General features: G+C 39.6%; 1 protein-coding gene across 3 annotated transcripts; it reads left to right on the forward strand.

Annotated features, from left to right (window-relative positions):
* The first annotated feature begins 406 nt into the window (after positions 1 to 406).
* Positions 407 to 18,336, forward strand: PRDX4 (peroxiredoxin 4). Of its 3 annotated transcripts, XM_004449822.4 has the most exons (8): positions 2,568 to 2,902; positions 6,603 to 6,720; positions 8,182 to 8,298; positions 10,240 to 10,362; positions 13,644 to 13,774; positions 14,778 to 14,812; positions 17,968 to 18,014; positions 18,220 to 18,336. In XM_004449822.4, the coding sequence occupies exons 1-8, from the start codon at positions 2,662 to 2,664 to the stop codon at positions 18,221 to 18,223; spliced, it is 816 nt and encodes a 271-aa protein (XP_004449879.1). In that variant the 5' UTR covers positions 2,568 to 2,661; the 3' UTR covers positions 18,224 to 18,336. The 3 variants fall into 3 exon arrangements, with proteins under 3 accessions (XP_058147978.1, XP_004449879.1, XP_004449878.1); XM_058291995.2 differs by lacking the exons at positions 2,568 to 2,902; positions 17,968 to 18,014 and adding an exon at positions 407 to 699; XM_004449821.3 differs by lacking the exon at positions 17,968 to 18,014.
* The last annotated feature ends 3,906 nt before the right edge of the window (positions 18,337 to 22,242 follow it).

Raw genomic sequence — 22,242 nt, forward strand, 5'->3', positions numbered from 1 at the left:
TTTTTAAGCTCCCCAGGTGTTTCCGGTGTTCCTGGATTCAGAACTGCCCCTTTGTGCCTTATGCTTTATTATTATTAATATGAGCAGCTGCCTCCAGTTGAATGGTAAGCACTTGAGGCAGGGCGCTGGCCTCAAGCTTCCCTGTGGTTCCAATTGTGACAGCACAATGGCTTGCCTGAAGGGGGCAGGTAGTCAGGAATTATCATTGGATGGAAGGATTGAGAGCAACTGCCACTCAGAATGTTAGTTGTCAGGGGGTTCCAGTGGGACTGAGGGAGGCACAGGATGTGACTAGAAACTGGTGACCTAGTCACTCTCTCCAGCGAGGTCCACTTGGGGGGTAGTCCCTGCTGCAGACAGGGGACCTCGGCCCATCCCAGATCAAAGAGGTATTGGAAAATAACACTCTGTCCAAGCTCCTCTCCCAGTTCTCAAACTTACAGGCTCAGCGTGGGGCCTAGAATTCAGAGAGACTTGTGGCTGCTTGTTCAACAGTCAACATGGATCACCGAAACCGACTGCGGGGCAAAGGTCTGAACCGAACTCCTGGGACCCAGCTCCGGGCCCCCCGGGCCCCACTTCCTCTTCTTGTGGAACAGGAAGCTAGGGAAGGAGAAGAATGGGAGCGAGAAGTTCCACGTCAGAGGCCTCCTGTCTTTGAGCCCCCGGAAACTGAAGAGGTCCCAGACAATGTTATGGGTAAGGACATGTTCTCCCACTGTGGGCACAGCTTCACCTTTTTCATCTTTACTCACTTGAGGCAGGGGCCAGGAAGCAGAAAGTAGGACATATAATGGTCAGGAATGAGTTTGAAAAGGGCACGATTTTCATAAGGAGTGTGAATACACTACGTGAAAGCAACTTGAAGCTGAGATACGCTGTTTGAAATAGTTAGATAGTATTTACAAAAGCAAGCACTAACAATGTCAAATGTTTGCCATGTGCCAGGAGCCTTGGGAAACAAAGACGAATTAGGCATCAATTTCGGTGCCCAAGGAGCTGACAGTCTAATGGAGGAAAGACAAACTGCTAGGATGGCTTCTGTGGGATTCACAAAGATGAGAAGAGCCCGTGGGAAGTGAGAAGGGACCCTAGGGGGCATAAGGGTGGCTGGTGGCTCCTGTCTTGCTGGTGTGTGTTGTCTCTTCCCCCAAGTCTTCCCCTCGCATCCTAGCAAGTGGGTAGTTGATGTGGTAATTGTCAGAGAATGGAACACTTGCAGGGAGTAAGGATTTTCTGGGAACTTCTCGAATCTTGATTTAAATACACACACACACCCCTTTGAAACAGGCTTAAGTTATCAAACTGCCTGTTTATCCCATAGTTCCTTGCCTGCTGGAAGAAAATAAATAGTCTCAGATAGGGTTTTCCACGTTGGACATTTGCCCAGTTTTCCCAGGCTCTAAAAGGGCTGCAATTAAGGGGGGGGGGGGGACGGGGGAGCCATGGCACTCTTTACACTGCTCACTCCAAGGAAAAATGAAGAAATGTCTGTTAGAGGTATAAAATGCAAGCTGGGCAGGAGCAGAACTATTAGTTCCAGTTTTAGGAAGGGATGGTGTGTGGTGGTGAGGTTTTGTCTAGGAGATGAGCCCAGAAGGACCAGAGGGTCTAAAACAGAGCTGTGGACGGGAAAGGGCGAGAATGAGAGACCAAATGACGGGCGACGGCGGGAGGCCAGTCCCGAGGCTTTATGGAGAAGATGGGCCTAGAAGGAGGAACAGGATCTAAAAACAGTGCTGTGGATAAGAGGCCATTCACGGGCGACTGCGGGGGCCACTCACAGGCGATGCTTTGTGGAGGAGATGGGCCTGGAGGCCTGAGCTGAGAAGGACAGTCAGGTGACACCACAAGGTGGCCTTTATCTAGTCAGAGGGACCACGCCTTAGCAGCCTGGGCCCACCCTACTGCGCAGGCGCAAACCAGGCAGCGTGCCAGGAGGCGGGGCCGGTGCCGTGGGGCCAGTGCCACGTGGCGGCGGGGGGAGGGGAGGGTCGCAGGGAATGGGGATAGTTGAGGGTATAAAGGAGACCCTACTCCTACCAAACGCATCCTTTGCCCACATGAGGCAGGGACCAGGAAGCAGAAAGTAGTAGGGCCAAACTGTCTACTTGCCCCCTTGTTCCTTGCCTGCTAGGAGAAAATTATTCTCGAGATACCGCTTCTCCTAGTTTTCCCAGGATCTAAAAAGGATGCAGCTAAAGGGGGGTGTCATGGCACTCTTCACACAGATCACTATGAGGAAAAAAGAAGTGTTGAAAGTTTAAATGCAAACTGTTCATGGGCAGGACAAGCAGTTTCAGCTTTGTGGAGGGGATATGGTTGTGAGGCTTTGTGGGCAAGATGGGCCAGGAAGGACAGCAGAGTCTAAACAGCGCTGAGGGCGGCTGGAGGCGGGACGCAGCCGGGGAGCGCCGCCACGAGCCAGCCTTCGCGGAGCTGGGCGACGCTTGACAGCCCAGGTCCCTCCCAGGGCGCAGGCGCAAACGCAAACTCGGGGCGGGGCCGGCGCTCACTGTGTAGGGCGGGAAGGAGAGGGCGGAGCAAGTCTCGCGAGGCCGCACCCCACATCGCGCGCGGGCTTCGTGCGCGCGGTGGTTGCTGCCTAGCGGCGGGAGAAGTTGCGCTCGCGCCAGGGGACGTGCGTCCGCGCTCGCGGTCATGGAGGCGGCTGAGCTGCTGCTCACCGCGATGACCCCCGCCCGGGGTCGAAGCCGAAGGCTGCTCCTACCGCTGCTGCTCTTCCTCCTGCGGGCCGGGGCTCTGCAGGGCTTTGATGCAGAGGAAAGGCCCCGGACCCGCGAAGACGAGTGCCACTTCTACGCGGGCGGACACGTTTACCCAGGGGAGGCGTCCCGGGTATCAGTCGCCGACCACTCCCTCCACCTCAGCAAAGCCAAGAGTAGGTGGTGCTCTGCCAAGGTTGGGGGGGCGGAGAGCCGGGAGACACGCGTACCCTGGTTGCATTGACTGGTCTGGGTTTGGGCCGCAACCCCTGGACTGCAACCAGGCCTGGACTAGCCTGGTTGTCTCCTGGGAGGCCGGGGAATAGTGGTGGAGGTGGGGGGGGGGTTCCAGTAGATATTTTGCGCTGATCAGATTTTGGAAGAGGTAGTGGTTACCCCAAAAGCCACAGATGAGAGAGAGACGGTGATTTTAGTCCCGGGCTTACAGGATGGAGGATGTTGTGCAAATTGATACACTTCCTCAAACCTCGCAAGTGCCTGCCGCACATCCCATCAGTTTTCAAGTACTATTCGAGGTTTGTCTTTTGGATTTCATCTTCCCCAGTTCAGGGAGGAAGGCACTGATAAGTTGAATAATGACTCACAGAAAGTTTGATTAAATGGAAAAGTGGCTAAACAAAATGCTCTGGAGGACAAACGTTCCAGTTCTCATTTTTTAACATCTTATAAGGAACACTACTTAAAGTTACCTTCAAGACCTGTATAGTTCATGAGTATTCTGTTTCTCAGAAATGAAGAACCTGTTACAGGATGTACTTTGGAGGCTGATGGAAAGGAAACGGGAAGAGAAGAGGTTTGAAATAATACATTTGGGTTGATGATAAACCTCGTGGCATATTTGTGTCCTGCCAATTTGGCTTTTGACTATTTGCATTTCTGTCCAGTGTACACAGCCAGTGGCCACTTGCAGGAAAGGACACGTCAGACTAAGTAGATACTGAGAAAGTTGTGGCCTGCTGCATCTGGCTGTTCAGATTAGCCAATAAGCAGTGGCAAGGGACGATAGGGATCTTGTTCGCTTTTGAGTAACCTGCTTTTTTCCTCCGGTTCATTTGACATTCTGAAGTGTGTAGTCCACTTTTGTTGTTCGGTTACAGCATGTTCCGTGCCAGTATTCAGTGAAAAAAAGTAATGCTTCACAAATATGAATCCCGAGTGTTAAACTGGATGTTATTGTGACTTAGGATGGGATGGGAGTGAGAAAAACTGTTTTGCCTCCTTAAACGTTTGTATGTCTTTCCTACTGAAAGTTAACCACTTTTGGATTTTAGTTTTTTAGTAAGTTATCCTGAAGTTTTAAGATTATAGTATTTCCAAGATCCTTGGTTTTACTTGCCTGGGAAGATATTTTGGAATATGTCAGCCAGTTATATATGTCAAATATGTTACACACATTTCTCATATGAAATAAATCTACTCCAAGATTGCTCATGGATGCAACAGTAGTACTAATAAAAGATTTCCTTTTACCAGCAAATCTCTTCAAATTTTAGATATTAGCTATATTTCTGTGTCACATGTAGGATTATCTAGAATTAAAGATACAAGAACTTTTTAACTCATAAAGTGAAATATGGAGCCATTAAGGTCATATTTTCAAATAATTCTTAGTAACATGAATAACTGCTCACAGTTTGCTTTAAGAAGAGAGGGTACAACATCATCCAAATTTATGTTTAAAAATACTGGAAGAAAAGACATCAAAATGTTAACAAGAGGAAAGTGGATGTAGCTGCCTCCCATGTATGAGGTCATCCCGGGTTGGATCCCAAGTACCTGCTAAAAACAAACAAATGAAAAGACCAAACTCTCTTTTGGGAGATGTAGTTCATCGGTTGAGCACCTGCTCCCCATGTACAAGGTCCTGGATTCAATCCCCAGTACCTCGTTTAAGAAAAAAAATTCTTCTTTACACCTCTCTGCATTTACCAGAACTTTTATATAATTTTTTTGAAAGATTTATTTATTTATTTATTTCTCTCCCCTTGCCGCCTCCACCCCCGCACCCCGTCCCGGTTGTCTGTTCTCTGTGTCTATTCGCTGCATGTTCTTTGTCCACTTCTGTTTGTCAGCAGCACGGGAATCTGTGTTTCTTTTTGTTGCGTCATCTTGTTGTGTCAGCTCTCTGTGTGTGCGGCACCATTCCTGGGCAGGCTGCACTTTCTTTCGCGCTGGGCGGCTCTCCTTACGGGGCGCACTCCTTGCTCGTGGGGCTCCCCTATGCGGGGACACCCCTGCATGGCAGGGCACTCCTTGCGCACTCCTTGCGCGCATCAGCACTGTGCATGGGCCAGCTGCACACGGGTCAAGGAGGCCTGGGGTTTGAACCGCAGACCCCCCATGTGGTAGACAGATGCTCTAACCACTGGGCCAAGTCAGCTTCCCCTTTTATATTAATTATATGATGTATACTCTGGACAATTTTGGCTTGTTTTTTTTAATCGATGCAATGGGTTGCTGTGGCAATTCTATTTATAGCTCTTAGCAAATTAACAGCATTCTTTTTGCTCTATAAATGGATAACAGTTTTTTCCTTGAACAAACACTGCAATTCCAAAAACAAAATTTGCAGAACAAAATTTATTTTTCAGATTTGGTTTTCCCAGTATGCAGTAATCATTAAAGAGTGTCATTGTAATAGATTGTTATAATCATAACCTCACACTTAATGAGTAGCATTTTAAGTAATGTAGATAAAGCATATATAGTTCAGTACCCTTCTCTTGTCTTATTCTCCCTTCTGGTCTTTACCTAATTAGATCACGATTATTTATATGGGGTAGCCTGCTGGCTCAAAATAAGTCATCACATATTATACATTAACTTCACAGAGAAATTCATCAGTTTGTCTCTGTTTACTCAATGACTAAAAATGCTGGTTATTGTAAAAAATATATATAAGCCTTACTTTCTAGAAACCTTAGTCAAATTTGGAAGCAAATGTTGACTTCAGTATATCTAATACCTACAAAAGTTAAGCGCTATCTGAATGTGCTAACAGAGCATCAAGGTACGTTATTCTCCAAATGTGTAGAATTACAGCCCACCCTTCTAAGAGAGTAGCACAAACTGTTAAATTTCCATCAGGTCACTTGAAACCTGCTCAAGGGAGTCATCTCTTTCAAAGCCTTCTAATAAAATAATCCTGTGATTATTTCTACTTGATGTATTTGCAAATTTTCCACTCCTTGTAATGTAATGAATGTAGCCTAGTCTGCAACAGCTCATTGTGTGAGATGCTGGATAGACATTTAACTTATTAGTACATCTGGAAGACTGCAATTAGAGAAAGGAAAGTCTAATGATTTGAAGTGTAGTAAGTTGATGACTTAGGGCTATAGTGAAGTATCCAATAGGGTTTAGTGCAGAGATGGGATGTAGGAGGTCTGTGAGAATGGTCAGAAAAGAAGTCAAATTTCCCTCCATTATGAACATCAGCAAGATACCACACTAGCATTAGTTGCACTTGCTTGGGGGTCTTGTCACCACAGATATTTTCATGACACATGGTTGCTGCAGGTATTCTACAACATTGTTTATACTCATCATTGTGTTAGTTATTAGATCACTGGTGCATCTTGAAGTTTTAAAGTGTTAGAAGAGCACATATATTACTAAATCACCAATTTTTAAAAATATTTTGATAATTTTATTCCAGTGTAATTGGTTTTCTTTGTAATTCTATGTATTTTATTTTATGCATTCAATAACATTACTTTGAGAAAGGTTCCATAAGGTTTCACCAACTGCCAAAGATTAAAAAGCCCTGACTTTTAGTGATTTCCGAAATAAAGATGTCCTGCCATCCTACTTTCTCAGTCTTATAAAAGATGATATAATCTTTTTCTTTCTTAGTTTCCAAGCCAGCACCCTATTGGGAAGGAACAGCTGTGATAAATGGAGAATTTAAGGAACTCAAGTTAACTGATTATCGTGGAAAATACCTAGTTTTTTTCTTCTACCCTCTTGATTTGTAAGTAACACATGTAAATAACACCTAGTAAAACCTCAGTCATCAGTTATTATTCAAGAACAACAAATTGAAATAGTTTTATTTGGCTCTTTGTTCTTAAAGAGGCAAGCTGAGATGAGGAATTTATTCAAAGGCAACATAATCCTTCAGTTTTCTGCTAGTACTTTTTTTCTGTCTTCACTAAGAAGTTGGGCAAACATGTCTCTAGGTAGAATTTCTTGGGATAATAGGAAGGCTGGCAGGAACTGCCCATTCCCACCCTTTGGCAAGTATTTAAAATACATATTACAACCCAGGTTTCTAGGGACATAGTCAAAGATAAGAATTGTCTGCTTGTACGTGGCAGTGCTTCACTTGAACAACTGAAACATTTGAAGAGCCTGTATTAGGCTCTGGTAGGATCTTGTCCCCTTAGTCTGTGTTTTTCAAAGTTTTGACCACCTCAATAGGAAATACATTTTTCATTGCCACCCAGTACACACACATATATATACAGGCTAACATTCAATCTGCCAGTACAGCCCTGCTCATTGTTAAAATATTGGAAAACTTCCAAACTAGGTAGTAAATAGCTACTCTCCCAACACCTTCCCTAAATTACCCCTCCCACCTGGCCCCTTTCAGAAACCTCCATAATAAAACCAACTTTGAGATAAGATTGTTAAATATTTTGAATATCATTCCTGAATACACACACACACATACACTCACACTTGTATATAAACATATGTATGTTTCATAACCTACTCTTACTATGTGTGTTGTATTCTCATATTTTCTATTTCACTTTTTTAAAATGCTGGTTGTAACTCACTAAATTAGTTTGAGTCCCTACCATGGTATGAATAATACTGCCCTAGGTAATATTCTTTTAAACATGCCCTTCTGACACCATGAGGGTAGTAAGGTATAAAATCCTTGGCTGCTATAGGACTGGGAAACAAAGTGGAAAGGACCTTATCAAGAAGGGGTGGAGGACAGGAATTGGAAAGCATTTCTGCATTTCTGTATTTCCTCATCTCAAAAAAAATAGTGAATTATATAAAATTTGTGTAGGGCCTTTGAAAGCTGTAAAGCACTATATAAATAAAAAGTATTATTAAATAAAAGCTAATAAAATGGTGGGGTGGGGCTGCCAGCAGAAGGAAGAAGGGAACATTGGTGACCACTGATCCATTAAGTTAGAAAGTTATTGAAATATAAGAACTCTATAATAGATTTTTTGAGCATTTTTATTGTATTTTTTAAGATACATGGATCACAAAAGTTACATGTTTTTTAATGAAATGTTATTTGATCATATGAGTCTTTTAGACTACTCCATCTTGAGAAGGTTTATATATGAAATTGTTCTTAATGTGCATTTCTATATACTAAAGGTGTTTGTAAAAAAAACTCATTTGAAACTTAAGATCTATGCCTATTTTGAGAATAATGAATTAATTTATTTTTAAATTTCAGCACATTTGTGTGTCCAACTGAAATTATCGCTTTCGGTGATAGAATTGAAGAATTCAGATCTATAAATACTGAAGTGGTAGCATGTTCTATTGATTCACAGTTTACCCATTTGGCCTGGTCAGTATCTTATACTTATTTTGTATATAAAAAGAATGCATTTACTCTTAAATCAAGGGCAGATAACTCTTAACATGATAGGAATAGTTATTTACCAGACAATTCAGAAAGATTTATCTGAGAGTAATACAGTGAGCTACTAGTGCAATGAAGTTATAGTAAAAAATGTTTAAGGATTTTATAGGACATTTCAAAGTTGGGGGGAGGAGTTAAATGCAACAAATGTGATTTCCATAGCAAAAAGGACTGAATTGTGTAATGATTACTTTATTACAATAAATTGGGTAACCTTAATCTGGAGGAAAAATGTTTATTAAAGTGTACTATTCTCTGTTACACAGTTATCTAGTATGGTAAGCCATACTAAAAATAGTTTTTATAATTACTTTTCAAGAAGCTGTAATTTTGAAAATTTTTTTAATTCATTAAATATGAAAGGATATTCTGCTTAGTTTCAGAGAATTGCAAATTAAAATGACAAGAGATGCTATTTTTTCCCTGTCTGAATGGCCAAGGTTTAAAAGGTGGAAAAAATCCATCCTGTGTTGACAAAGTCATAAAGAAATGGCATTCTCACATAACACCTTTGGTTCAGCATTTCTGTAGAGCAGTTATGCAACATGTTCCAATTTAGAAATGCACATGTTGATGTGAGTTTTTAATGGGTCCACAAAGACTTTCATGCTTAATAAAGATCACTCAGAAATATTTTGGTTTTAAAACTTAATATTCAATTCATCAAAGTTACAAATTCAAAACATAAGTTTTTCTCCACTTAAAATTCCTATATATATCTAGCAAAATTTTAATTGGTTGGAAAACTACAATTTAATTACATGCATTCTATCTTAAGTAACCAACTCCCTTAAGTATTTTAAAGTGCTGTTATATATTAAATATATGATTTCCTTTTTATTTCAGTTCTTAGACAAACCTCCCAAGTCCTTGTATATCTTACAAATCTAATAAATATTGTGTCTTAAACTCCTTTAAAATTCTTTACTATTTATATAAACTTAATAAAATTTCAAATTACATATTTTAAGTTGGAATCACAAAATGGATCTGTATTCTAATGTTCCAAATTCTCATAAACATTGAAAATAATGTACAAATATGGGTTGATTATCTCTTAATATAAAAATATTGAAACTATGGGTTTAATTGATTTCTTTAGAATTATAGTAATTCTAAATCTTCCTAGGGTTAAAACATATCTACTAAGGAAAAAGTTGTCATCCCAAATAATTTGGGGTTGCTTTCCCAAGGAATTTTGGGGATACCTTCTCAGATGGATAAGCTTCATATGAACCAGAGATTTCTATTTGGATGTTAAAACTGGACCTGTAGACATCTGGAGCAGATTTTCACTGTTTTCTAGCTGCTGTCAGTGCCTTCGCGTTGGGGCATCCCCTGGTTTCAAGTCACAGCATCATTAAATATGAAAACTGATGAATATGAGATTATAACTAGTTTCCTTCACTGCTTCAAGTAGACTTTGCATTTCTTTGACTTTCAAAATATTTAAATGTCATCCAGTTGTATTGTGCCTCTCTCTCAAGGCTCTCTTGTGATAACAGTTCTAAGGTGATGCTTATGACAGTGCATATACTTAAATCTATTAGTTCCACTTCTAGGAAATAATAATACAAGTGTGCAAAGATGAGATTATAATGTCTAAATGTCTGTTAATAAAGATTAAATATGGTATTGCTTTATATTAAAAATGCCTGCCATATAGATCTATATTTAGTGTTTAAAGAATATCAACATATTGTTAAGTGGGGAAAAAGACAAGAAAATAGAATATCTCTTAGCCTGTTTTTATAAGAGAAAGTATGTGTGTTCATGTGTGTGCACATACATATGCAGAGAGAGTACTATTTTGATATGACATGTCATTTACTTAGCTCTGAGAGGTTTATGTTCTGTTTGTTACAGGATTAATACCCCTCGAAAACAAGGAGGACTTGGACCAATAAAGATTCCACTTCTTTCAGATTTGACCCATCAGATTTCAAAGGACTATGGCGTATATCTGGAGGACTCAGGCCACACTCTTAGGTATCTTTCAGTGGTTTTACATTATGATAAATTCAAGTATATGTTTGATCCTCCTTGAAATGAATGTTATTTATGAGTTAGAAGATACAAGGTTTGACCAGGAAATATTTTGCTGTATTGGCAAAAATGTAGATACTCTTTAAAATAATTGTTGAGTATGCTACTTAAACTATGTTAGTGTCATAAACTTTTAGAGCTGGAAGATTAGACATCTTTGACCAATCTTGTCATTTTATAGATAAAAGAAACAGGTTCATAGAGGTCTATGAACTTAGCCGGTACATAAATAGTTAGTGGCAATTTAGACTTGAACTCAGGTCCCCCAATTCTTCATGCATTTCTTTTTCCTCTTCCAAACTGACTCCAGTAATGTTTTTTCTGAATGCAAGTACCATATATTTAGCAAAACTGTGTCTTTGGAGTGATAAAAATTAAGGAAATATTATATTTGTTGAGCTGTGCTTTTACAGTGGCAATGGTTTCTTTCTTTAATGTTTTATGTAAAAGTGTTGGTATTTTATTATCCTGTATTTTTATAACAGCTTTAGATATAATTCACCCACTTAAAATAGTCAATTTTAGAATATTTTCATCACTCCAAAAAACCCACTCTACTTTCTGTCTGTAGATTTGCCTACTCCTGACATTTCATATAAATGGAATCCCACAATATGTGATCTTTTGTGACTTGCCTCTTTCACTTAGCATAATGTTTTCAAGGTTCATATTGTGCCATGTATTAGTTAAGTAATATATGCACATAATTTTTAAAAGTCAAGTTGTCTTGAGCAACAGGCCTCTCCCTACCTCCAGCACTGCTTCTTAGTGGAAGCTACTTTCAACTTTCTAGGTACTTCTTTCATTATTTATCTCCAAATATCTAAATATTATCTTCACTTTTTCTGGGTTTATCCATCTTTGACATTATCATGATAAATAGGACTTTTCTGAGGGTGTTAATTATACACTTTTTAGGAAAAGCTTTCTACTACTTCCTGAATTTTTAGTTCCCCCAGAGGTTCCCAGTTCAACAAATATTTATTTTGTGCCTAATGTGTGCCAGACACTGTTCTTGATCCTAGGGATAGAACAGTGAACAAAACATGCAAAAATCCCTAGAGCTTAAGTTCTCTTGTGGGTAGGTGGACTTTTGGGAACTCAGTCTTACATTGGAGGCTTTCCTCAAGTACCTTAGCCCTCTATTCATATTTAAAAGTGAGGTACCGAGATGCTGATGGAAAGATCTATCAGCTGATGGCTTTCACTAAAAGGAGATTGGTGACAATTTGGAATTTTTTTATAGGAAAGACCCAAGTTATCACTGTCTGTCAGACTTTTTCCAGGGGCCATTCAGCTTTCTCTAGGTCTCCTGCCTGGGGTCTATACCATGCTAGAAGCAGTCTAAGATGGAACAAGAATAGGGCACTAAAGGGCTCACCAGTCAGTATACATACTTATACTGAATGCCCCGCATTTTAGTGCAGCACTTTACACTTGCCCTTCACTGTACCTGGTGTCCCCAGTCTATAGCCTCTCAGCTGAGTTCAGTTTCTTTGGAGGAAAAACCTCTGTTCTGCATGAATAGAGGAGCTACCTGGCTATAACCAGTGGAGGGAGGGTCTTTGAAAGAACTGTCTTGCTTCCCTTTGATATCCTCTTCTAAAGGCATGGAGGTTTTGATTTCCTTCTCTGTTAAATCTGTTACTATTCTTCCTTGTTTTTTATCATAAAGAAAAATTGTTGACATATTTAATCCACTATTACAACTTCTTTTGTTGTCTTTTTACTTATTTTATTTCTTTTGTCATTTTGGTAGGCATTGGGGAGAGAACAGAGTTCTTAGGAGGTAGTAACTTGACCATACTGTGGTTGCCAATTTTACATATTTTGCCATAAACCAGGTTTTCCTTCTGATTTATTTTGACAAAAATCTAATGACAGTAGTATTTGAGGTTCTTTGCTTGGACCGATGGTTTCCTTGACTGGTATGGACTACCAGCTCATAGGTATTTTAAACTTTTTTTCCCAGTAATCAAAATAGATTTTCCAGCTTTCAGTCCCTGAACGTATTTTTAGGTCAAATATATTTTTATAATCAAATATAATAAGGCTGTGGGTTTCAACTCACTTAGCTAAAGAGCAATTAATGAAAAAAAAATTCTAAGCAATACAGAATAGCTCCAGAATAGCCAGACAGGTGTTTAAATACTGATAACAATATCAGCTGGCTATGTGACCCTGAGCACCTTCTCTTTGAGCATGTTTTCTCATCTTCAGAATGGAGATATTGCTACCTCATAAGGTTATTATGTAATGACATTGTAAAAAGAGAAATTCCTAATATGGGTTCTGGCAATCAGTAGATAGTTAATAAACAGCTTTTAAAAGGGGGAAAGGATGAACCTCTTATTTTTTGTGCTGTTATACATTAATAGCGCTTAGAATTAAAATATTATGTGAGTATTGAGAAGATGAAGAAAACAATGCCCTCAAATACTTTAATTTTCCATAATAGTCATAAAATTCTCCACCAGATAATTTTCAAAAATAGTTGTCACCTTAAACATTTTATACATATTACACCAAGTATGGCAAATGTCTTACTTTCAAGTCTACCAAAGAAGCTGTTTGCGAAATCAGAGCAGAAAACAGAAGTCAAGGATTTCTTGTCAAAGGAAAAAGGTAGATTTGTTTAGTGTGTGGTATGTGTAGGTATTGTGTGTTATATGGCAAGCTTAAAATTTGAGATGAGGCTCATTTACCTCCGAATGGGCTTGACCAGTATTGACAACAGTTTTCCACTCTAAAATAGCTACATGAAAGAACACCCATTGTATAGTATTAACAGTTTTGCACGAGTTTGGCCAAGTTGACCTGGTCCAAAGAGAATGGGCCCTAGTTAGTTCAGAATTGAGTTGCTCATTCAAAAAATTTATTGCAGCATAAGCAGGAAAATTTTAGTAATGTTTAATGTGATTATAAAGCAAGATATTGATCTTTATGTATTTCTATTAAAGGTATATTTAGTTCTTTATACTACTCATACATAGGCAGTTAGCCTCAGTACCTGAGATTTTTCTAACCCAAAGTAAATATTGGGTTGAAATCCGTATATATACAGAAGGGAGAGGTGTAGGGGTGGGTGGGTGTGTGGGTGTGTACCAATAGAGTAGGTAAGTAGTGTGTCGGTTGTGTATAGCATGGTACAGGGATTCACATTAAATAATATTTGTATTAACTAGAAGAGATGGTCTTAACTCTACCATTCTTGTGTCTTCCAGGGGTCTCTTCATTATTGATGACAAAGGAATCCTAAGACAGATTACTTTGAATGACCTCCCTGTGGGTAGATCGGTGGATGAGACACTACGTTTGGTTCAGGCATTCCAGTATACTGACAAACATGGAGAAGGTACCCTTTCTAACCATCATAGATAGCCTTTTGATTTCTCAGTTTGAGAAATGGCAGCATAATAATTTTGGTTTCTTATCCTGAAAATAATCTGGATGGTTCCAGAGTCCTCTGATTATGATTGTTTTCAAACTGTTAGCATGTTTTTTTTAACAGATCAAAGTATTTAAAGTTATTTTACACAAAATATCACTAATATAGTCTGCTTACTGAATAATATGCAAAGGATTCATTACTTGTATAGTCCTTTGGTTAAGCTCAAAGAGAAAAGCTTCTGTTTCAATTTTCAAATTATGTTTCTGTAAATTTAAAATGTGCTGATCTGGCAATATTTAGTAATATAGGTTTTAGTTGCATGTTGACATTATTTGATTTAGTTTTTAATAATGTAATCCTCAAAGTTACTCAGTATCACTGGTTCCTCCTTTTACTCTGAGTTTTAGTAGAAGCTAAATGGGAAAAGTCAGATTTTGCTAAAATATAACATGTCAAATATTCCTTTTAAAAGTGTAACCCAGGACCTGAGACAGGGTGCATTCTAAATAAAGGGTAAATCCTGCTTTCCGAATAACTTTATAAAGTCTCTTTTGACAAACAGCAAACTATGACGTCAGTACAAAATACTGCAGGATACATGGCAAGCAGGCTTACTGGAAGTTTATATAAATTCAGAGAAATTTGCCACTTCCAGGACTTTCAGTTCACTGGATTCCAAAACTTTCCAACTTCATTAGAGGAACCATTCAGTTTGGTTTCTTATATTGTACATGTAATTAAACAGTATTGACAAAATGAAAATAGATTAGTTGCCTGCTGACTAGCTCCATGACTAAAATTCCTTGCTGTGAGCAGGCAGGCTAGTAGAACTCAAGTGCTCAGTGGCCTGAAAATGGTCTTATTAATATATATTGGCTCTACTGTCGGTTTTATTTGGGAAAAGAAACATTGAGTTGCTAAAGAAAACTTTGTTAAGTTGTCTTTTGCCCATTTTTGTTCCTTTCAGTTTGCCCTGCTGGTTGGAAACCTGGTAGTGAAACAGTAAGTTGAATTGATTTTTTTTTTCCATTAACGGGATGGCTGAAGCCAAAAAAAAGCCAGCCAGCCTTAGAATGATCTTACAATAACACTATCTTGATTTTGTAAATTAAGTAAATATCAGTAGGCAGAAATTGTAGAGTACAGGCATACTTTGGACTGTAGACTGTAGGGAGAGTAGCTAAAACTGTGAAAAGCAGAATAATGGGGCTAAATGCTGTGAATTTTAAAGCCAAGTATCCAGAGAAGTGTATCATTTTTTAAAATAATTAAGGGAACCATGGAAACTTGGTTGAATAAATTCTGAGGTCTTAGAAGTCATATGTGGAATCCCTTCCTATAGAATAGGCAAAAAAAGTCACAAGCAAAACCTTTCTTTGTGTGGTGAAAAACTTTTGAGAAAATCTGGCTTAATTAACACTGAAGCAAATGATTCTCTCCTTGTCATGTATCTCCTTTGAAGGAAGTAAATATTGAAACAGGTACATTCTTTCATTTAAGGAGGTTGTATAATTTGTAGATAATGCCTGAAATAGTCTCTGGCCAATTTGAAAATTCACTATGAACCTTTTTTTAAATACTGTTTATCTTCTAAAAATCAAGAGTTTTACACCAACTGTAATGAGGGAATTGACAAATACTAGAGTACTGGAGGAAGAAATCAGTATCTTAACAAAAAAATATAGAATTGTAAGACTTTCCCTCCTTATTTTTTAGTATGTCAACAAAAGAATCATGCCATAGACAAAAAGAGGTTGAAATTTACTCTGATTTTGGGTTAGGTAAAGTAACACTTCACTGATTTCGAACCAATTTCTGGTGAGTTTGCAAAGCAGCTTTGCCTCTGAGGGTCAAAGTATTGTAATACAAACATCTATACATAGATCTGATAAACCTCAAAGGGGATTTGAAAGGTACTTTGAACACTAGATACCATAAGTTATAAATTAGTCATTTGGTTGATTTACATTTACTAATTGTGAGGCTTACAGATAGAAGTATAAATCAGAAGATGCTAGCATCACCTGAGAAGTCTTAAAAAGCATTTTGGGTAGGGATTTGAGTTAGTGGGTACTTCCCCCAGGAGCTGTAGCAAAACCAACTGTTACTGATTAATCACAACATTATCAATCAAAAGCATGTGCTAATTAAATAGCCACACCCTGAGAGGTCAGCAAAAGCTCCCAAGAAGTACAGATTAACTGTGAAAGGTATTATTATAGGATGAGTATTTTACATTTCAGAAAATCTGCTGGCTATTCACTTGATTAACTTTTGGAGGCCCATAAACCCCTTTGAGAAACATTAAAACCATGGATTCCCCTTGCCAAAACAATGCACGTGTTGTCACATACTATGGTCATTTTTTTTCAACACTTACTGAGCACCTGCTGTATGGCAACTATTCACAATATTACTATAGCCAGATAGTATTTATTAGTGACCAGCACAGCCGAGGTCCCTGCCCTCAGTTACATTCTCATTCTAATTTTTGGTTGTGGTAATTGTTTTTAAAAACAGGTTGGGTGGAGCAGGTGGAGCTCAGTGATTGATCCCCTGCTTCACATGTACAAGGTCCCAGGTTCAATCCCCAGTACCTCCTTAAGAAACAATAAAATATAAACAGGTTGGTGGGAACTGATGGAATAGTGCAGTGCCCGGGGTGGGAATAAAGTAGTCAGGAAAGCCTTCTAAGATGATATTTGAACTGAAACCTGAGTGAAGAGATGGAGCCAGTCCTGCAAAGAGCAGTACAGAAAGAACAGCAAGGACAGAGGTCCTGAGGCAGGAATGAACTTAGGCATGTTCAAAGAACAGAAAGGGGCCAGTGTAGCAGAAATACAGGGATGGGAATAGGAAGAGTGTCATGTGGTATGGAGAGTTTGAGAACAATGAGAACTGATTCAGTGACATGGAGTTCATTGGTGACCATATTGAACTTAGTGTCCAGAGAATAGTGAGGGCAAAAGCCAATTTGGGGTGGAGGCAGGGTGAGGAAAATGAGACAAAGTATGTACAACTAGTTCAAGAAATGTAGCCATGAAGGGGAGAAGAAAATTAAGAAAATAGGTGGAAATGGGAATGTAGAATCAAAAAAGGCTTTATGGTGGCCTTTCCTTTTAGATAGATGAATTTTTTCATCTCCATCTCCCTCATTTCTCTCCTGGATGTTGCCTAGCCCTCCTGGTTGGCCTTCCCATTCCTTGTGTCCACCAGCCTCTCCCAGCCTCATCTCCCCTATGATTCCTGCACTCATGCATGCATGCATGCTATGCTTCCACCAAATCACGATTCATTATTCTCTAAAATAAGCCCTGCTTTTTCACACTTTCGTGCCTTTGCTCAGGTATTTCTACAGCCTAGAAAGCCTGTCTTCTTCTCTAAATTCTATTCTTCTTTCAAGACCAACTTAAATGCCTCCTGTCCTCTAAAGCCTTGCCTTTTTCACCATCTCAGCTTCCATCAAGTCATACAACCCATATTAGAACATGATTGCATTGTGCACTGTATCAAAAACAGTTGTGTACATGTACATCTTCCCTACGTGCTTATAAAAGCCTCAAAGGCAGGAACTTGGGTAGCTATTCTTGTATCCCCCTGCTGCTCAGGGCCCTGTTGGCACTTAGTAGTTATTCAGTAAGTACTTGTGAATTGAATGTGAATTTAATGAGATTATAAACTGGCAAAGGCAGGATACTCCTTGAAGTGATACTGAAAAATCAGGTAAAATTTATTTTATGCTGAAGAAAAATTCTGAAGAAAATGCATATAAGAACTATTATAAGCCAATTATGCAATAGTTTTTTTAAAATGTTAAGTAGTAAGTAACATAGTTAATGAGAGATCAAATTATATTTGAAGTTAAAAAATCTAGAAAGTTTCTGTGATGCTCTTGGAATAGGCACTTTTATTTAGAGTATTACTTCATTCAGTAAATAGTTATTTAACAATACTTGATGTTGTATTTGAGGTTTGTTTTACTTTGCAACTTCACATTACAAGGCTGCATTCTGAACCTCCAAAACCATTTGATAAATGCTTAGTGAACCCATTGATCCCCTTTCCCAGTATGGTATACCACCATTTAGTCAATAAATTCTTTTAAAAACACATTAACATCTGTAGCCATGCTCTCTCGATGTGTTTGATTTAATTAGATCAAACCTGAAGATGCCATGAAAGCCTGGTGGCCAAGAGAAGAGCTGTAAGTAAAATTTGGGGTGCTTGAGTACAGATGTTAATTTACTAACAAATAATAAATTTGCCTTTGGGGATATCTGAAGTTAATAGGTAGGACAGACTCAGTTTTTCCTAAATATCTGGCACACAATCATCTTTAGTTATGATCTAGCCAACTAATGTAAGACTACTAATGATGTACTTTAAATTTAAAAATGTTTTTTTTACAGATAATACCAGATCCAGCTGGAAAACTGAAGTATTTTGACAAACTAAATTGAAAAATACTTCCCTCAGGTTATGATGCTTGAAAGCTGTCAACAATAAAGTTCAGTGTTTTATTACCACATTGTGTTGCAGTAGTGGTTTCTTAGAGAATACAGAAATCCATGTCATGCTTCCAGGGATGAGCCTCCTGGCACTGAAGGATTATTACCAAGAACCAACTAGCAGTGCATCTGGAAAAAGACCTTAACCAAAAGGGGGAAATGGTAAATAGAAGTCAGTTTTTGAGTATGGGCCATGATGTGGACCATTGACCATGGGGTGCAGAGATTCCCAGAGGTGTACTTACCAGGTGCAATGGATGTGTCATGATGATGGGAGTGAGGGTTGCTGGGGGGGGGAGTGGTGGAGTGGGGGTGGTATGGTTGAATGGGACCTCATATTTTTTTAATGTAATATTTTTACAAAATCAATTAAAAAAAATAAAATTAAAATAAAAAAAGATTTCAAAGTGAGTGGGGAGGTCATTCCAGAGATTGCGTTTATGCACATCTCAGCAGGATCTCACTGACTGCCACAATAACAGTGCCTCAAATAGTGGGGCTCCTGATGGCTGTAGAGACATCCAGAAACTATAAGCAGGGCAGACAGCTCGGCAATTTGGCACCCTGTCAGTGGGCATTACTTTGGAATTTATGCTCTCCAGTGTAACAGACTCATTTACAGGTTCTCTATACATGGCTCTTCTGCCCCTTTTATTTGAACCTATAATTAACACTATACTTGAAAAATATATGTCCCAGAGACTTAAATCTTTGGTCCATCCATGTGCCAAGTGAGCCCTGAATCTCAGCAGAGTTGCAACACCTACTCTCCAGTTCATTGGACTCGCCCAGGACAACTAACAAGGAGATGATGGACAACACCCATCTCAAGGAACAGAGTGTCTGCAACTCCAAGCATGACAGTTCGATCTGCCCCATGGGATCTAAGCTCCCTCCCAATTCATGCACAACTGAGCAGAGTCAGAGAGACAGATAAAGCAGATACAACCCCCAGATATTGGTTCCTATGAAGGCTAAAGAGACCCATGAGAGTTATGGTCATGGCCGATGGGGTTTACTACCAGGGCAGATGGCCCCTCTCTGGAAATGGTGTTTATGTGTGATGAATCTGGACTCAGATGGGATCTCCCTTCATAAGACTTTCATACTAATCTGCTGGAGGTGCAGTTAACGTTGGGGTTTAAGATATAGTTAGGGGATTTGAATCTCTGGACTGATAATGTGATAGCCAGGTCCTGAGCCTCAACAGACTCCAGCACCTACAATCTGATTTATTGGACTTACCACACTCAGCTAAGATGGAGTTGAAGAAGGACAATCACCACACCATGGAGCCTAGAGTGATTACAACTGGAAATGGGAGGATGGCAGCCAGCATCCATGTGGAATCTGAGCCTCCTCTTGACATAGAGGTGCAATGGACACAACCAATCCAATGTCCACATAGAAGAGGTGGCATTGGATTGGGAAAAGTGGACATGGTGGACGATGGGTATGGGGAAGGGCAGGAAGAGATGAGAGGTGGGGGCGTATTTGGGACGTGGAGCTGCCCTGGATGGCGCCTCGGGGGTGATCACCGGACATCGTGGATCCTCACAGGGCCCACTGGATGGAATGGAGGAGAGTATGGGCCATGATGTGGACCATTGTCTATGAGGTGCAGAGGTGCCCAAAAATGTACTTACCAAATCCAATGGATGTGTCATGATGATGGGAACGAGTGTTGTTGGGGGGGGAGAGGGGGGGTGGGGGGGGGGAGAGGGGGGGTGGGGGGGTGGGGTTGAATGGGACCTCACATATATATTTTTAATGTAATATTATTACAAAGTCAATAAAAAATAAATAAATAAATAAAGGCAAAAAAAAAAAGGAAGCAGAGTAGGCATCACCATCCCTAAGACTGGGGAATGAACAATGGACTAAAGTAGACTTACTATTGTTCTACTATAGACTTAATTATTCTAGCAATGGAAGAACTTGGTATCATTGATATAAAGGCAGTGGCCACCAGAGATTGAGGGATGGGAGAGGGAAGAATAGGTGTAATATGGGGGCATTCTGAGGACACTGGATTTGTCCTACATGACATTGCAGTGATGGATACAGGCCATTGTATATTTTGTCATAACTTTAAAAATTGCATGGGAAAGAGTAAACTATAATGTAAACTAGTCCATGGTTAGTAGCAGTGCTTCAATATGGGTTCATCAACTGTAACAAATGTACCACACTAACGAAGAATGTTAATGTGGGAAAGTGCGGGCAGGGGGCGGGGTAGGAAGTGGGCCATATGGGAATCCCTTCTATTTTTTATGTAACATTTTTGTCATCTAAAGCGTCTTTAAAAATAAAAAGTCCATGTCATGGTCCAAAGATAGTGTTCAAATTTTAGACACTGCTAGTAAGAAATGTCAGATTGAATTAAACCAGTTATAACAACTAACATTTATGGAAAACATGTATATGTCAGGCATTATTAAGCAGGTTAGGTGAATTATTTTAATTATTTTAACTCAGAGCAACTCCGAGTTCTTTACAGATGAGGAAACTAAACCACAGATAAATTACTTATCCAAAGTTACATAGCTAGCTAGTAAAAGGCAGAACCAGAATTTGAACCCAGACAGACTTAATTCTAGTTTCTGGACTCTTGACACTCCATTGTGGCTCACCTCTACTTTTTAAGGGAAGCAGTAAAAAACAGGTAATGAGCAGTCGCCTTGCATGAGAACTTACAGGAATAGTGGATCCCTCATAGCAAACCTCTCTAAATAAACCCTTTTGGCCCCCCATTTTCTCTGTATTCATTTTCAACTTGTACCAAATTTATATGTAACATGTTAGATTTAGTCAATAAAAGTTGAATCCCTAACTATACATACATAGTACACTTTTAACAAATTACCATATATAAAACTCCAGTGCTGCTGGTTCACCCCATTTGCCACTCCAAGAGGTAGCTGCTTCATTGTAAGTAAAGTGCCACATAGTTAAAGGGACCTGATAGCCAGAAGAATTCATCTCATTCTCTTTTCCATGATAATCCTCTCCACACTCCCAAAAAGCCACAAAAAGTTCTGTTTTACTCATGGAACAATCCTCTATCTGCTTAAGTTTCTATTCTCTGGAGCTTTTCTAGGCCTACTTGTCCATTTAGGTATGGTCACAAGGACAACTATTTTTAGAACCATTTTGGGAAAAGCCAGCCATTACTATTTCATTCAGTAACTACTGATTACCTATGCTAAACACTTGGCACACATCAGTGACCACATGACAGATTTCTGCCTCAAGGAGTTTAGCAGTTGATTACTGAAGCAGGTGCTGATAGTGTAGTAATTTCTGGGTATGTACAAATAAGTGAAAATACACCCAGGCTCACTGCTCATACAGGGTGACAAATAGCCTATGAATAAAATAACATTAAATGTACCCCTTCTCAGTGCCTTTTACAAATTATCCCTTCAAACAGCTGACTTCTGGGAGTCTGTAGGTCCAAAATGATATCCTAAAAATTTTCTCTCAGCCATTAACAGAAGACTAGAGCGTGTTCAGAGAGGCTAGTCCCATGCCCTACTGGAGAGGATGGGCCCCAGGCCTGAACTGGATGCAGCTATCCCACCTAGAGCAGTGATATTCAACCAGGGACGGTTTTGGCCCCTAGGGGACATGGCGATACCTGGAGACATCTTTTGGTTGTCACAACTGTGGGAGTGCTACTAGCATCTAGGGGTTAGATGTCAGGGATGCTGCAAACACAACGCACAGGACAGTCCCCACAACAAAGAATTAGCTGACTCAAAATGCCAACAGTGTCAAGGCTGAGAAATGCTGCTCTAGAAATAGCTTCCCACAGATTAAGGAAGCAGGCAACCAGTATGGTTTAATATCTGCCTGTGCAGCAGGACAGAGACATGCCATGACAGTAGCTTATCTAAAATAAGAGGTCAAATGACATTATAT

This window comes from Dasypus novemcinctus, chromosome X (genome assembly GCF_030445035.2).
Source record: "Dasypus novemcinctus isolate mDasNov1 chromosome X, mDasNov1.1.hap2, whole genome shotgun sequence".
NCBI lineage: Eukaryota > Metazoa > Chordata > Mammalia > Cingulata > Dasypodidae > Dasypus > Dasypus novemcinctus.